The following is a 17,177-nucleotide window of genomic DNA, read 5'->3' on the forward strand; positions in this document are numbered from 1 at the left end:
TTCCAATTTTCTCTTTTTAAGGTCATTAAAAGTCATTAAAATCCACAATTTCGTATTAAAAGTCATTAATTACGTAGTTGGCCAAATCTTTAAAATAGGAGCAGCTATCACAGAGCGGAATTTCTCAATATCTCAATATGCGCAGAAGATGATGCGCAATCATCCTATTTCACCTCGTGTTTGATAAATGGCGCTATTATAGTTAATCATTCACCCGTATCACAGTAAACACGCGATAACAATGCCACCGGCACGGAAGTGCGTATTCAACGAAGGTTGGGTGGAAGACGAACCATTCAAAGCGTGGGTCACGCCGGTAAATGCAGATAAATACGCTTTCTACTGCCGTGTGTGTAAAAAAACACGTTCGTTGGGAAACATGGGAAAAAATGCGTTGTTCGCCCACGCTGAAGGTCAGCGACACCGAGAGCTTATGCGCCAGCAAAAGAGTAAAATAACGTCATTTGTAACGACTGAAGGAGGAACCGGGAGCGACAGGCCCACTGCTACGACTTCAAAAAATGTAACTATGACAGTGTCAGATATCGCTACAAATAGTATGGATGTTCTGAAGGCAGAACTGTTGTGGACACTTCGGACTGCCGCAACACACAGTTCTTACAATTCAAATTCCAACATAGAGGACTATTTCAGGACGATGTTCAGCGACAGTGCGATCGCCAAATTATTCAGTTGTGGCGCAGATAAAACCGCGTACTTACTGCGGTTTGGTCTGGCTCCTTACTTTCTGAAACAGCTGATCAACAACATTGGTACCGATAGCTTTGTTTTAATGTTTGATGAAAGCTTAAACCAAAAAACAAAGCTCAAACAAATGGACGTTCATGTCAGATTTTGGTCCAGTGATGTTAAAGCAGAGCCAGACAACAAGCTTGTGAAAACTCACTATCTTGGATCAGCGTTCCTTGGACATGCGACAGCAGTGGACATGGTCAGCCATTTCAATGTAAGTATTTTAATTTATAATCATCTACATGTATCAACATTTCCTTAAGTTATGATAAAGTTATTACTTAAGCATTGTTATCTTATAATCTATACTTATGTGTAAAATGAGTCCATGTTGAAAGTGTGTACATAATCAGTTAGGAATAACATGTGATAAGATTTATTATGATCATACATAATAATTTAATTTTATCAGTTATCTTCAAAACTAAAATATAATTATGTGTACAACTTATGCTCAGTGGTTATTGTGACACTTCTTGTTTGCTATTTAAAGTTATAATACAAAGTATCTTTGTGGGTTTTTTTTCAGGAATGTGTGAAGGATATGGACTTGAGAAATCTCTTGAGCATCTCAATGGATGGCCCCAATGTAAACTGGAAGTTTTTAGAAATGATGCAAGACCAGCAAAAAGATCAATTCAGCAAACAGTTGTTAGTGGTTGGCAACTGTGGACTCCATACCATGCACAATGCATTCAAGGGTATTTGTTCTTTTTGAATTTAGTTTAAATATATTCAGACAATAATCCAATGTAACATGCAACTACAGTGTTTTTTATTGAGAAGGATACCTGTATATTTTACAATTATATATTTTGTAGAAAAACCCAGTTTTGAAAATTCCTTGATAGACACTTTACATCTTGTTGAAATATTATATGGTTTATACTACTTTTATATTTTGTAGTCTAAGTTATATGTATTTTATTTATATATATATATATATATATATATATATATATATATATATATATATATATATATTAATGAATTGACAATTAATGGTGTATATTTTTTCAGCTTGTTTCAGTGCATGGTCATTGGAGAAGGTGCTAAGTAGTATGTATAGACTATTCAAAGATGCACCTGCAAGACGGGAAGATTACATGACTGTTAATGGTCTTACAACTGGGGCAGATTCAAACTTTCCACTTAAGTTTTGTGGCCACAGATGGTTAGAAAATGAGCCGGTCCTCACAAGAGCACTTGAAGTTTGGGACAGAGTTATCAAGTATGTAGAGGCAGTTGTTGCTAAGAAAGTATCTCATCCAAACAACACTTCATTTGATGTTCTCCTCAATGCAAGAAAAGACAAGCTCATAAAGGCTAAATTCCAGTTCTTCTTGGCTGTGTCAATGGCAGTGACTCCATTCCTGACCAAGTACCAGTCTGATCAACCTCTCCTTCCTTTCCTGGTCATAGATTTGAAGAAATTGCTGAAGGTAAATATTTCCATTAAAACATTTCAATGCATATAAACTACAGAGATTACCATATATCTCGGCGGTGGTTTTGTGGGTTATTATGGTTTTGTATATAAACCAATTTAAATACTTACCTATTAATCTAAAGTACTATAATTTATAAAGAATTTTAACAATTTTTATGATTTAGATTAATAAATTGATCTGAATATCTTAATAATCTTTACTTTTAATTGTCTTTTTGCCAATTTTAAGCTGATGGCTTCACAGTTAAACAATGTGTTGTCTGATTACAGGGTTTGCTCAGGAGGTTTATCAAGAAAGAACAGCTTGCAATCCACGACTCTGCTGAAAAATTGGTGAAAATCAAAGTCTCGGACAAGGATATCACCTGCATCACAGTCATGTGGATGTTGGCTTTGCTGCAGATGCAACCTTGAAGGCAAGTATCAGTATCATATTTATATAATATGATTCCTAATATTAAAATCATAAAATAAACACATTTATGTAATAATACCCATTCATATAAGCGTAAATTGGATTTTTGGTATAGAAGTAGAATTTTTTATGATTTTTGAAACATATATGTTCACAGGTGTAATAAACTAAAGCATGCCTGAATTCCCTTTTAATCAAAAGCAAATATGTGAATTTGAAATGATTATATTTCTGCATAATAACAGCTGTCTTAATGCATTGTTATTTTTATTCCAGAAATATAAGTTGAAAATTGTTTTATTTTTAAATGCCTTTTAAATTTTTACTTTGCTTAACAGGTGCTTTCCAGAAACAACACCATAAGCTCTAGGCAGTTGATGGAATTCAAACAGGAGGCTACTAGTGGGTTGCAAGCAATGACATCTAAAATCCTTGACAAGAGTCCATTGAAATACCCATTAGTTCGTAACCTAGTGTGTTTAGATCCTCGAAAGATGCACAGTGAACCAGATGCATGTGTTTCTAAAATGAAAAACATTGTTCACAGTATGGTACATGCTAAGATTCTCTCTGAAGGGCTCATAGATGGAGAGCATGTTATCAGGGAGATGCAAGATTTCTTAGACACTGAGGCCAGGGATGAACAATTCAAGGATTATGATCCATCCATCTCAAGAATAGACAGGTTTCTAAGTAGCCATATGGAGAAATATGAAAAACTGTGGCAGGTATGTAGAAATCTCTTGATCTTGCCTCATGGACAAGCCGCAGTTGAAAGAGGTTTCTCTGTTAACAAAGAGGTACTGCAGGATAACCAACATCAGGACACAGTAGTGGCACAGCGCATAGTGTATGATGCTATTCAGGATTATGGGGGGCCACTTCAGGTACCGATCACAAAGGATATGTTGAAGTCAGCCTCAGCTGCCAGAATGAGATACAGGAATTACCTTGAAGAAAATCAAAGAAAAAAATTGAGTGAAGAAAAGAAAAAGACATGGAAGATGAATTAGATACGTTAAGAAAAAAATGCAAAACACTGGAGTCCGTCATTGACACTCTTGAAACAAATGCAGATCATCTTTCTGAAGAGGCGGAAAATGCCAAATCCAAAGAGAAAATGGCAGAGAAAGTTGCTCAGGCCAACGCATTTAGATCGAAAAGAAAGTCTAAAAAGGAGGAACTTATCGAAACCAAAAAAGAGTTGGACGAAAAGACAAAATCCTTCAGGGATTTGAACAGTTCTTGAAAAAAAAAAGAATTCTAAAAAAAATCAATAAAGATTTTTTTCACATTGTACAACATGTCTTGTGCTTTGCTTTATTTACTGTTAAATTCATCATGTACTGGTCCATTGGAATATAACTTAGCATAGCATTCATATAGAATTGTCATTAAAATGAGTGTAAAAATGTCATTAAATGTCATTAATTTTCAAATGATTCTTAGTGTAGGAACCTTGATACACGATTTGCGTGCACATACGGTAGCAACACCAATACACGGATACGCTCGGCTCCGCAGGCATCCTGCGCTCCAAATCACTCCGCCCTGAACAGCGAGTGCCCTCTGGAGGGTGTGCCCTCTGGAGGGTGCGCACTCCGGCCCTGCGCAGCTCACAGAGCGCGCGAGTGAAGTGCACGAGCAGTGATTTGGGACTGAGCCACTGTGTGTGTGATCTCAGTGCATGTCGGGCATGCGCGTCACTTACCATTTGCAAGTGGAAGGATGGCAAGCCTAAAGACAATCATAACTACACAATGGGCAGTATTTGCATCAGTATTTGCAGTATTTTCATACGTTTATACTCTTTAATGAAAGGTGATACAAGGCGGAAGTCCGCGCCGTTTTTCAGCAGTCGCGTCACATGACCAATGCCAGCGAATCAGGAAGGTGGATGTCACAGTGACGTTGTCCAATGACGACGCCAGCTAGAGCTCAGCACAGCGTATCCGCGTATTCTCAATGTTTACACAGCACCGGACCAGACACGATCTGGATTGAATACGTGGACCCTGGCGGATTCCCGTTTCCCGGCGTTTCCAGGCGTTTTAATGTAAACGGACAGTGCATCCACGAAGAAAACGAGACAGATACGGTCTAATGTAAACTTGGCCTTAGAGAGAAAAGAGAAGGAGCAGAATCATATCAAGAAAGCACTTCAGAATTGCGGTTATCCCAACTGGGCTTTCCTAAAGAGCATAAAAAGGAACATAACTGACAAGGATGATAACAGGAACAAACGCAAGAACATTGTCATTCCCTACATTTCTGGTCTATCTGAGAAACTCAGGAGAATCTTCTACAAACACAACATTCCGGTACATTTCAGACCCAGTAACACCCTGAAGCAGAAACTGGTCCACCCTAAGGACAGAATACCCAGACACAAACAGGACAATGTAGTGTATGCAATTCAGTGCAGTGAGAATTGCACAGATTCGTATATTGGTGAGACCAAACAACCGCTATACAGGCGCTTGGCCCAACACAGGACAGCCAGCTCCTCAGGCCAGGACTCGGCTGTCTACATTCATCTTAACAACAAAGGACACTCATTTCAGGATTGTAATGTACGCATTTTAGCCAGAGAGGATCGTTGGTATGAGTGAGGAGTTAAAGAAGCCATTTTTGTCAACCTGGAACGGCCATCACTGAACAGAGGTGGGGGTCTAAGACATCATTTGTCAACCATCTACAAGGCGGTATTGGACACTCTTCCCAGATAGCTGGGTGTACGCCAGGACCCAGCTGTTTTCAGTGACTCACAGGAGGACAGAGAGAGTCAGATTGCCATTGATCACCCTAATGGACAATCCTTTGATCACCCTAATGACTCGCCGTTCATACCCAGCCTCCAGTGACCCACACCAACATGATGCCTCAATGACACCTTAGATGAGCTGGTCATCAGAATTCTGATTCTGATCCAGGAGAGGATAAATATCTGATACTCCCTATTAGTCAGACAGAACTGAGGAAGCCTTTTGGGCGAGAGGTGAAACGTTTTCAAGAATCTTCAAGCAAGTCCAGTTGCCCATTTCTACCACCCACAGTTTACTATGACCTGGATGATTGAGAATCTTCACAGACAAAAAACAGAAATCTGGAGTGTGCATAAGTATTCACCCCCTTTCGTATGAAACCCCTAAATAAGAGCTGGTCCAACCAATTCACTTCATAAGTCACATAATTAGTTGATTAAAGATCCACCTGTGTACAATCAAAGTGTCACATGATGTCTGTATAAATCAACCTGTTCTGGAAGGACCCTGACTCTGCAACACTACTAAGCAAGCAACATGAAAACCAAGGAGCTTCCAAACAGGTCAGAGACAAAATTGTGGAGAAGTATAGATCAGAGTTGGGTTATAAAAAAATCAATATATATCCCGAACTTTGAATATCCTACGGATCACCATTAAATCCATTATAGCAAAATGGAAAGAATATGTCACCACTACAAACCTAACAAGAGAAGGCCGTCCACCAAAACTCACAGACCAGGCAAGGAGGGCATTAATCAGAGATGCAACAAAGACACCAAAAAGAACACTGAAGGAGCTGCAAAGATCCACAGCGGAGATGGGAGTATCTGTCCATAGGACCACTTTAAGCCGTACACTCCACAGAGTGGGGCTTTATGGAAGAGTGGCCAGAAAAAAAGCCATTGCTTCAGAAAACAGGTTTGGAGTTTGCTCAACAGCATGTGGCAGACTCCCCAAACACGTGGAAGAGGATTCTCTGGTCAAATGAGACTAAAATTGAACTTTTTGGCCATCATGGGAAATGCCATGTGTGGCACAAACCCAACACCCTGAGAACACCATTCCTGCAGTGAAGCATGGTGGTAGCAGCATTGTGCTGTGGGGATGTTTTTCATCTGCAGGGCCAGGAAAGCTGGTCAGGACTGTAGGAAAGCTGGATGGCACTAAATACAGGGCAATTCTGGAGGAAAACCTGTTTGAGTCGGCCAGAGGTTTGAGACTGGGACGAAGGTTCACGTTCCAGCAGGACAATGACCCTAAACATACTGCTAAAGCTACACTGGAGTGGCTTGAAGGGAAACATTTAAAATGTCCTTGAATGGCCTCGTCAAAGCCCAGACCTCAATCCAATTGAACTTCAACCAGAATTAACTTGGAGTTGGAGCAGTTTTGTCTTGAGGAATGGGCAGAAATCCCAGTGGTTAGATGTGCTAAGCTAATAGAGACATACTCCAAGAGACTTGCAGCTGTAATTGCTGCCAAAGGTGGCTCTACAAAGTATTGATTTTTTTTTTTTTTTTTGGGGGGGGGAGGGGGGAGATGTCTATGCACATTCCAGATTTCTGTTTTTTCATCTTAATTATTGTTTGTGTCACAATAATACAACGGTTTTCACCTTTAAAGTTGTAGGCATGTTGTGTAAATTAAATGGTGCTAACCCCCAAAAAATCCATTTTAATTCCAGCTTGTAATGCAACAAAACAGGACAAACACCAAGGGGCATGAATACTTTTGCAAGACACTGTATTCTTTCTCTCTCTCTCTCTCTCTCTCTCTCTCTCTTTCGTGCAGTAAGGAGATCCATGTCTGGGATTCAGCCCTAAGTGATGTATTGCTTGACTCTGCTGCAGTGGACCAAAGCCATGCCGTAATACACTGGAGACTAATTAACATTCAAGTGCCTGCTGTGGAACACACACAAAAAATGATGCAGTACAAACAAGGGATAAAAAAAAGAATAAAGCAAACACAATACACCAATGCAGTTTGTTTCAGATAATCCCGAGCAACAGAGGTGCAACCCAGCATATCTTTCTACTTCGATGTAATTAAAATCCTGATCATACTTTAGAGGCTAAAGTTAGCACAAGCTACTGAAAAAGTTAACGCTGGCTAAAACAGAAAGGTGTCAGCATTAACTTTTTCAGCAGTTTGTGCTACAGTAGCTCTTCTGTGGGATTGAAGAAGCCTTTATTTGTCACATGCACACTCAAGCATGGTGAAATTCATCCCCTGCATTTAATTCATCTGAAACTGTGAACACACGCATGCATGCGCACACACATACTCAGAGCAGTGGGCAGCTATGCTACAGCACCCAAGGAGCAGTTGGGGGTCAGTTGCCTTGCTCAAGGGTACTTTAGCTCAAGGGTACTTTAGCCCAAGGCTGCCTCATGTTAACCTAACCACATGTCTTTGAACTGTGGGGGAAACTGGAGCACCCAGAGGAAACCCACGCAAACACAGGGAGAACATGCAAACTCCACACAGAAAGGCCCCATCGGCCACTGGGCTCGAACACAGAACCTTCTTGCTGTGAGGCAACAGTGCTAAACATTACACCACCGTGCTGCCTGATTGGACCATATGGGCTAGCCTTCGTGCCCCATGCGAATCAATGAGACTTTGACACCCATGACCCTGTCGCCGATTCACCAGTTGTCCTTCCTTGGACCACTTTTGGTAGGTACTAACCACTGCATACCAGGAACACCCCACAAGATGTGCCATTTTGGAGACAGTCAGACCCAGTCATCTAGCCATCACAGTTTGGCCCTTATCAAAGTCGCTCAGTCCTTACACTTGCAAATTTTTCCTGCTTCCAACACATCAACTTCAAGAACCGACTGTTCTCTTGCTGCCTAATATATCCCACCCCTTGACAGGTGCCATTGCAATGAGATAATCAATGTTATTCACTTCACCTGTCAGTGGTTTTAATGTTATGGCTGATCTGTGTGTGTGTGTGTGTGTGTTATTTTGGGGAAAGTGCAACCTCCAGGCTTACCTTTGATCCTGGTCGACCAATATCTCCCTAGAGAGGAAAGAAGTTCAGAGGATCATGCAGATTCCCCCGTTTGTCACATTCAAAAGATTAAATTCAAATCTCTTCTAGTTCACCAATCAGACTCACCGGATCTCCCTTGGGACCCTGTACTCCTGGAATGCCGTTCTGACCCTGAAATAGAGAGCGTAAATAAAACTGTTTACAGCTCTGTAATGCTTCAATCTATTTACCTCAGATTTGGGAGGTTAGAACTCGGAATTACAGGAAAAACCATGGATGCCTCTGTGTTAGCAACAAGCTAGCCAGCTAACTGTGCTGAATGTTGTATATTTTCCTCAGAACAGTGAACTGTAGAATCAGAGTGATGGATTTAACAGGTGAATGTGTCTGTAAGGTGATGGTAAGAAGTGCTCCTGTGTTTACTCCTGATGCTGTGAGCAACCATGTTGATTTGATGTCACTTAGGGAGGGAATTCTTGAGGTTGAGCTAAGGGGGGCCTTTTCTTTATTTGTTTTTCCCCCCATAAACACAGAGGTAGGAAATTACGAGCTACAGCCTTTAGCTGAACGCAGTGTGTCTGTATCCTTCTCCATACCGGTGGTCCAGGAGGACCTGGTGGTCCAGGAGGTCCTGAGAGACAGTGCTGTATCACATCATCTTCGTCTTTTCCTTTCTCTTTTTCACCCTCCACATATTCTGGGAACACCTTCAAAACCAATCATTTAAAGTTCGTGTAAGCATTTGAGTTACCTGAACTCTCATTATAATTATCAATTATTTCCACACCAAAACAGCAAGAAATTCATTTAAATGAGCGCAAGAAAACTGACTCATCATTAAATAATAAACGATGATCAAATCACCTTTCCATTAATCCAATTACATTTTAACAGCTTTTAGTTGTTATTTCCAGCCTTATACATGAATATACTGCAGGTTGATTGTAGTTTATTGGTATTAATGATAAAAAATAGAACATAGTGATAAATTATTTATGATTCACATTAGGGCTTGGCAACACGATGATGTAATATAAAAATAATGATAAATTGAGGCACAATATTCTGACATATCGCAGGTATTGTGGTATCTTTTTAAGCCTCTATTACTAGGTATATGTTTTATATCTCATCTCATTATCTCTAGCCACTTTATCCTTCTACAGGGTTGCAGGCAAGCTGGAGCCTATCCCAGCTGACTATGGGCGAGAGGTGGGGTACACCCTGGACAAGTCGCCAGGTCATCACAGGGCTGACACGTAGACGCAGACAACCATTCACACTCACATTCACACCTACAGTCAATTTAGAGTCACCAGTTAACCTAACCTGCATGTCTTTGGACTGTGGGGGAAACCGGAGCACCCGGAGGAAACCCACGCGGACACGGGGAGAACATGCAAACCCCGCACAGAAAGGCCCTCGCCAGCCACGGGGCTCGAACCTGGACCTTCTTGCTGTGAGGCAACAGCACTAACCATTACACCACCTTGCCGCCCATGTTTTATATTTTAAGGGGAATTCAGGAATACAAATTAGTAACAAGAAGGACTAGTCATGTCGAAGCTCAAGGCGTCACCATCCACACTGTTGGCATCAAGTCCTATACATCTAAATATTTTAAGCTATAATACAGTTATTTTGTCAAAATGATTACTGACGTATTTTTCTGAGATTTACTCTGAAGACTTGTACAGAGAAGTCATTAAACACTCACCCAAGCTCTTGAAGAAGAAGAAGACATTAAACACTCACCCGAGCTCTTCTCCACACACTGGGTGGGGGTGGAAACAGGGGTGGTGGAGGCGGGCTCTGTAGGCAGCACGGGTCAAATCTTTTCAGGACTTCTATTGGAATCAGCACTATGACAATCAATTAGAAATAAGATAAGATTCAGTTGCCTCCCCAGTTGTAAAAGGTAACTAAAAACATCATTAGATTTTACAAGAGAAAAAAAAAGAAACATATTACAACATGGTTCCTAAACGGGGTCTAGTATCTCAGACATGCAGGTGTGCATTTACATTTTGAAGCAGTGGTTTTTAAAAGCTTTCCTGGGAAAGAAACAATTTATCCATCTTAATTCCAGAGAAGCTGCCTATCTTAAGTTAAAATTTAAGTAGAAAAACACATTCTGAAAAGGTATGAAGGTTTTTTAAGGGTCCATGTCATACTTAAGAGAGGAAACACTGCTGGAGGGTTCCCTGAGAGGGAGAGCTGGAGAACCCTCAAGGGATCTAATTCCGTCTCCAGACAGTTGAACATCTTCCTTTACTCAAGAAATGATGGAGAAAAACAAACAGTTTCCTGGTGGGAAGCTCCATGATGCTGCCCCTCAGAGACCCCACTTGTGATTAGTTCAGTGCATTAAAGGTGCCTTAGATACGATTCATGAAAATTAGTCAAGATTAGATCTCTAATGGTTAAGTAGGTGGGTTCAAAGTTGAAATAATTTTTTTACTCCTTGAGCCCACCCCAATTCACACCCATGTCCCCAAAGCTCTGCCCCCAGGCCCATAGACTTCAACCAGAATTAGCTTTAGCAAGGCTTAGCATTAGCATGACATCACTTTTAAGCAAAGAGCAAAGCTGTTTGTTTATTAAGGGCATCTGCTTCTAAAAGTAATTCTAAAAGTGCCTAAAGTTTATTATACCCATATTAGGGAAGATTTAAAAAAGTCTGGATAGGTTGGAGGAATGTGCAATAGGCACGCATCTATTATCCAATCATGCTGACACTTACAGGTATATAGAAGTCTCCCCACCCTCCCCCTCAACCTGCCTCACATTATTGGCGTCTAAACCCATCACTTTTAAAAAATCCCACATTTGTTACCTTTATGAAAGACCAAATTGAAGTTTTTTTGTCTGTTAATGATAATGAAGATACAAATCCATCCATACTCTGGGACACACTTAAAGCGTACCCAAGGAGAGTGATAATTTCTTATAGTACAGCTAGGAAAACAGAGGCTCTAAAAGAACAACTTAATTTAGAAAAACAATTGGCCGATCTTGAAATGCAGGTTAAAAATAACACCACTGCAGATCTATGTAAGAAAGTAGAAGTTACCCAGTCAGCTCTTAACCAACTATTGATGCAAAAAGCAGAGGCTAGTATATTTTATGCCAAACATAGATTATTTGAGATGGGAGACAAACTGGGGCGTCTACTCGCTCGGTTGGCGGCCAGCAGACGTGAATCTAAGTCTATTGCTTCACTGAAAGATAAATCTGGAAAAAATCAGTACAAGACCAAAATTTTAGTTGAGATAATGAAAGACTTTTATAAAAAACTTTACACCTCAGAATTTACTTCACCAGTGCAACATATACAAGGATTCTTAGAAAAACTTAGCCTCCCAACACTGTCGGACACTGACAGGATTGCTCTTGGAAAACCAATAACTGAACGGGAAATTATAAATGCAATCAACTCTTTACAGAGTGGGAAAGCCCCGGCCCAGATGGCTATGGCCCAGAATTCTACAAAACTTTTCAAGATCCACTTAAAGGTCCCCTGCTCAATATGTACCTACATTCAGAGGAGAGAGGTACATTCCCGAGTTCCATGTATTCAGCAAATATATCACTACTCCTTAAAAAAGACAAACCCCCAGACAAATGTAGCTCTTATCGCCCCATTAGTCTGACCAATGTGGACAGCAGAATTTTCTCTAAGATATTGGCAAAAAGACTTGAAGGTTACCTTCCGTACTTAATTGCACCAGATCAAACTGGATTTATAAAAAATAGTCTCTCTCACTAATATGAGGAAATTGCTTAACATCATTCAGCATACATATGCTAATCAGACACAAGGTCTCATAATCTCCTTGGATGCTGAGAAAGCTTTTGATCATATAGAGCGGCACCCTGGGGTGCCATCTGGCTTCGTTAGGGGTGCTGTCAAAAAATTATATATTCTAACATTGAAATAAATAAAATGAATTAAAATTCCAAAAAACGATAGTTACACTAATGCAGATCATCGCCGCATCATGCATCATCAAAATTTGTCTCACAGCCCCCTTTCCCATGTCACAATGTCACTGCCAGGGTCAGCGTATGGTCAGCATGACTGCGTATATTTTATATGGGGGTGCCTTGAGAATTTGCATACTTCTGAAGGGTGCCGTGACTGAAAAAAGGTTGAGAAACGCTGGTATAGAGTGGCCATATTTATTTACAGTTATGGAAAAAATTCGGCCTCTGGGAGGGCTTTATTAAACTTATTAATTTAATATATTATTCACCCAGAGCCAGTGTATTGATAAACAGAGTTAAATCAAGTGAATTTGAGTTGGGGAGGTCTACACGTCAAGGTGATCCCATCTCTCCGCTTATCTTTGCCTTAGCAATGGAACCATTGGCAGAAACTATTAGAAGTCACAGTAATATAGCAGAGTTCCAAATAAATTCTGTTACTTATAAGATATCATTGTATGCTGATGATGTTCTGCTGTTTATTGCCAAGCCAGAAGAATCTATACCAACCCTAATGTCAACAATTCAATCTTTTGGTTCTATCTCTGGGTATAAAGTAAATTTTGATAAATTGATGGCCATGCCAGTAGGATATGGCAAAGATGTACCAGATCTGCCTAATTTCCCATTTTCTTGGTCTACCTCAGGATTCTCATATTTAGGGATCACCATAACCCCAAGCATTAAAAATTTGTTGAGACTGAATTTTCAATTAGTACACAAAGATATTAAAAAGGACCTTATCAGATGGGTGGACCTGCCAATTTCCTGGATGGGCAGAGTAAATTTTATAAAAATGAATGTATTACCGCAGCTGCTCTATCCTATGCAGATGTTACCTATATATATTCCAAAGAAGATAGCAAAAGACATTGAAAGGGATTTCGCAAAATTCATTTGGCAAGGGAAAAAGCCTTGACTGAGTATGAAAACTACAGTTACCAAAAGACAGAGGTGGCTTCACATTTCCAAATATTATATTGTACAACTGGGCCTGTCATAGTAGACTTATTCATGAGTTGGTTCACCGTTATCTGAAAGCTGGTGAAGACCCTCCTGAATCATGGGGATGTGCACCCTTTGGATTATTAGCTGAGCTCATGAAACCCCAACCTAAACTAAAGGACAATCCAATACTCCAAAATTCCATCAAAATTTGGCAAGATATGAACAAATATCATCTCATCTCATCTCATCTCATCTCATCTCATCTCATTTTCTTCTACTTATCCGGGGCTGGGTCACGGAGGCAGCAGTCTCAGCATGGAAGCCCAAACTTCCCTTTCCCCAGACACCTCGGCCAGCTCCTCAGGAAGAACACAGAGGCGTTCCCAGGTCAGCCAAGAGACATAGTCCCTCCAGCATGTCCTGGGTCTTCCCCGGGGCCTCCTCCCGGGGGGACATGCCTGGAACACCTCCCCAGTGAGGCATCCAGGAGGCATCCGAAAGAGATGCCCGAGCCACCTCAGCTGATTCCTCTTGATGTGGAGGAGCAGCAGCTCTACTCCGAGCTCCTCCCGAGTGACTGTGCTTCTCACCCTATCTCTAAGGGAGCGCCCAGCCACCCTGCGAAGGAAATTCATTTCGGCCGCTTGTATCCACGATCTTGTTCTTTCGGTCATTACCCAAAGCTCATGGCCATAGGTGAGAGTCGGAACGTAGATTGACCGGTAAATCGAGAGCTTTACCTTTTGGCTCAGCTCCTTCTTCACCACGATGGACTGGTAAAGCGGCCGCATCACTGCGGAGGCTGCACCGATCCGCCTGTCGATCTCACGCTCCATCCTTCCCTCACTCGTGAACAAGATCCCGAGATACTTAAACTCCTCCACTTGAGGCAGGACTTCTCCACCAACCTGAAGAGGGCAAGCCACCCTTTTCCGGTCGAGAACCATGGCCTTGGACTTGGAGGTGCTGATTCTTATCCCAGCTGCTTCACACTCGACTGCAAACCACCCCAGTGCATGCTGAAGGTCCTGGTTTGAAGGAGCCAATAGGACAACATCATCTGCAAAAAGGAAAGATGAAATCCTGTGGTTCCCAAACAGGATTCCCTCTGGCCCCTAGCTGCACCTAGAAATTCTGTCCATAAAAATTATGAACAGAACCGGTGACAAAGGGTAGCCCTGCCGGAGTCCAACATGCACTGGGAACAGGTCTGACTTACTGCCGGCAATGCGAACCAGACTCCTGCTCTGTTCGTACAGGGACCGGACAGCCCTTAGCAAAGAGCCCCGAACCCCATACTCCCGAAGCACCCCCCACAGGATACCATGAGGGACACGGTCGAATGTCTTCTCCAGATCCACAAAGCACATGTGGACTGGTTGGGCAAAATCCCATGAACAAATATGTAGGTACAAAAGGCTCTATTTCTCATCTGACACCACTCATGAATAATAGAAACTTCCTTCCAGGTATTAAAAGTGTTGTATTTCACATATGGTATGAAAGGGGAGTGAGAGTGATTGGAGATTTATTTGATGACAATAATGTGCTTATGTCCTTCACACAAATTCAAAACAAATTTGGAGTCCCACAAAGACTTTTTTGCTTATCTTCAAGTTCGACACAATATCAATACAAACGTCAAATCAAATCAGGATGCAGCTTTGTCAGGACCCCTTGAAAAGCTAATAACCAATTTTTGATTAAATAAAGGTCATAACTCTTACTTCTATGATGGGTTACAGAGCTATACTGGGCACAATATTAGGAAGCTTGTTCAGCGATGGGAAGAAGACTTACAGAGTGTTTATCATGAAGATTCTTGGGAGACAAGCATCCAGGCCATACATTCTCTGTTTCTTAGCAATAAACTGAAGGAAATGCAATACAGAATATTCCACAGACAACACAGAACACCTCATATTATGAATAAAATAGATCTGGGTAGATCACCACTGTACCTTAAATGTAAACTCACATCTGGGACATATATACACTCTTTCTGGAATTGTCCAAAAATATCTAAGTTCTGGTCATGCATAACAAAGGAGATAAGTGTAATATTAAAACACAAGATCTGTAAAGATCCGGGCCAGTTTCTACTGGGGCTGCCACCTAAAAGTAAAGTGTTGGATGCAAGAAGTAGTAAGCTTTTAGATAAACTTTTACTTTTGGCCAGAAAATGTATTTTATTTAATTGAATTCAAGAAAAACCTCCCACTGTGACTCAGTGGTATAAGGAAATCTTTGGAGTCTTACCAATGGAGAGATTAAGTGCCAAGTTAAAAGGAAACAACAATTTTATGGATATATGGCAGCCTCTGATAAAACACTTGCCCAGAGATCTAGGTGATATTATCCAGAAAGGAAAAAGCTCATTGAATTAATTTTTTTTTTTTAACAGAATCTTCCTCTGTTTGTTGGTGGCTTGTTAATGTGTTGAATGGATGTTGTCTCTTGGATATCTGACAAACGACTAGTAAGGTATACAAGACCCCCCCCCCCCCCCCTTTTATTGTATTTATATTTCTGTATTTATTTTCTCCAACTCGGGCTCGTGACAGTTTTCTTTTTCTTGCTGATGTTGTTGTTTGTTTGTTTGTTTATTTGTTGTTAAAAATAAAATAAAATCTGATTATAAAAAAGTCTACAATAAGATAAAAACATACCTCACAAGTAGATAAATACACAGCTAGCATTAAGCTAATACTGCTTGTTAGGACACTGAGTTTAAAAAAAAAAAAACACCAGGGCATGTGGGAATAATTGTTTATAGGTTTGTTTGTTTGTTTTTAGCAGAGCTGACATCTGCAGTCTTCTCTGATAGCTAAAACAACAATTTCACAAACTGTTAACAGCAGTGCATATATGCTATAAATGGGGAGGCTGTGCTTGGCTTTTAGAAACCAAGCTCTTATGGCCCTTTTCCACTACCCTTTTCCAGCTCACTTCAGCTCACTTCAGCCCGACACGGCTCGCGTTTCGACTACCAAAAACCAGCACGACTCAGCTCGCTTCAGCCCTGCTTAGCCCCTAAAACTCGCACCGTTTTGGAATGGGGCTGAAGCGAGCCAAACCGTGCCGAGTGAGGCTGGGGGCGTGAGCAGACACTCCCCTGTGCACTGATTGGTGAGGAGGAGTGTCCTCACATGCCCACACACGCCCCGCGAGCACGCTGGGATCTGTAAACACCGCAAACCCGGAAGAAGGAGAATTACGAATTACGAGAATTTCTGAAGCCTTATGCGCCTCGCCTCATCTATACGCTCTTGCCAGTATCTGTCCGCGTTGTCGGTGACAACAAGCCACAGCACCAAGACCAGCAACACTAACGACTCCATGTCCTCCATGTTTATTGTTTACTATTCGGGTCGTGAGACTACCGCTTAAAAGCTCACTGATGTCACTGTTTGCGCTGCTTAACGACATCACGTGACGTCCACCCACTTTCGCTAACTCCACCCAATGTGTCCACCCACTTCCAGCCAGCACGGTTCAGCGCGGTTGTAGTCGAAATGCAACTCCAACAGCCCCGCTCAGCTCGACTCAGCACGGCACGGCTCAGCCCGACTCAGCCGCGTTGGTAGTGGAAAAGCGGCATTAGATAAGCATCTCCACTCAACAGGTGTTAATTCCTGACAGCCAATCAGAGATCATTGTAGCCCCCGACGGCCAATCAGTGACCACTGTTGTTCCCGACGGCCAATCAGTGACCACTGTTGTTCCTGAAGGCCAATCAGAGATCACTGTTGTTCCCGACGGCCAATCAGAGATCACTGTTGTTCCCGACAGCCAATCAGAGATCATTGTTGTCCCCAACGGCCAATCAGTGACCACTGTGGTCCCTGA

The 17,177-nt window shown here is 41.5% G+C and overlaps 2 protein-coding genes across 3 annotated transcripts in view; one reads left to right on the plus strand and one right to left on the minus strand.

Annotated features, from left to right (window-relative positions):
* The window catches only part of wu:fc38h03 (acetylcholinesterase collagenic tail peptide), a 47,133-nt gene that overhangs the window by 28,514 nt on the left and 1,442 nt on the right, over nt 1-17,177 (minus strand). Inside the window, exons 2-5 of one of the 2 annotated variants that reach the window (XM_060943191.1) lie at nt 10,149-10,255; nt 8,990-9,100; nt 8,520-8,564; nt 8,394-8,420 (exon numbers count right to left, since the gene is read on the minus strand). In XM_060943191.1, coding sequence (XP_060799174.1) covers nt 8,394-8,420; nt 8,520-8,564; nt 8,990-9,100; nt 10,149-10,255 — 290 coding nt within the window. The remainder of the gene's footprint in view (nt 1-8,393; nt 8,421-8,519; nt 8,565-8,989; nt 9,101-10,148; nt 10,256-17,177) is intronic. The other variant, XM_060943192.1, reaches the window with a different exon arrangement.
* On the plus strand, nt 1,316-2,617 carry LOC132901006 (uncharacterized). The gene is made up of 3 exons (XM_060943423.1): nt 1,316-1,454; nt 1,774-2,195; nt 2,474-2,617. The coding sequence occupies exons 1-3, from the start codon at nt 1,328-1,330 to the stop codon at nt 2,615-2,617; spliced, it is 693 nt and encodes a 230-aa protein (XP_060799406.1). The 5' UTR covers nt 1,316-1,327.

Source organism: Neoarius graeffei, chromosome 16 (assembly GCF_027579695.1).
Source record: "Neoarius graeffei isolate fNeoGra1 chromosome 16, fNeoGra1.pri, whole genome shotgun sequence".
NCBI lineage: Eukaryota > Metazoa > Chordata > Actinopteri > Siluriformes > Ariidae > Neoarius > Neoarius graeffei.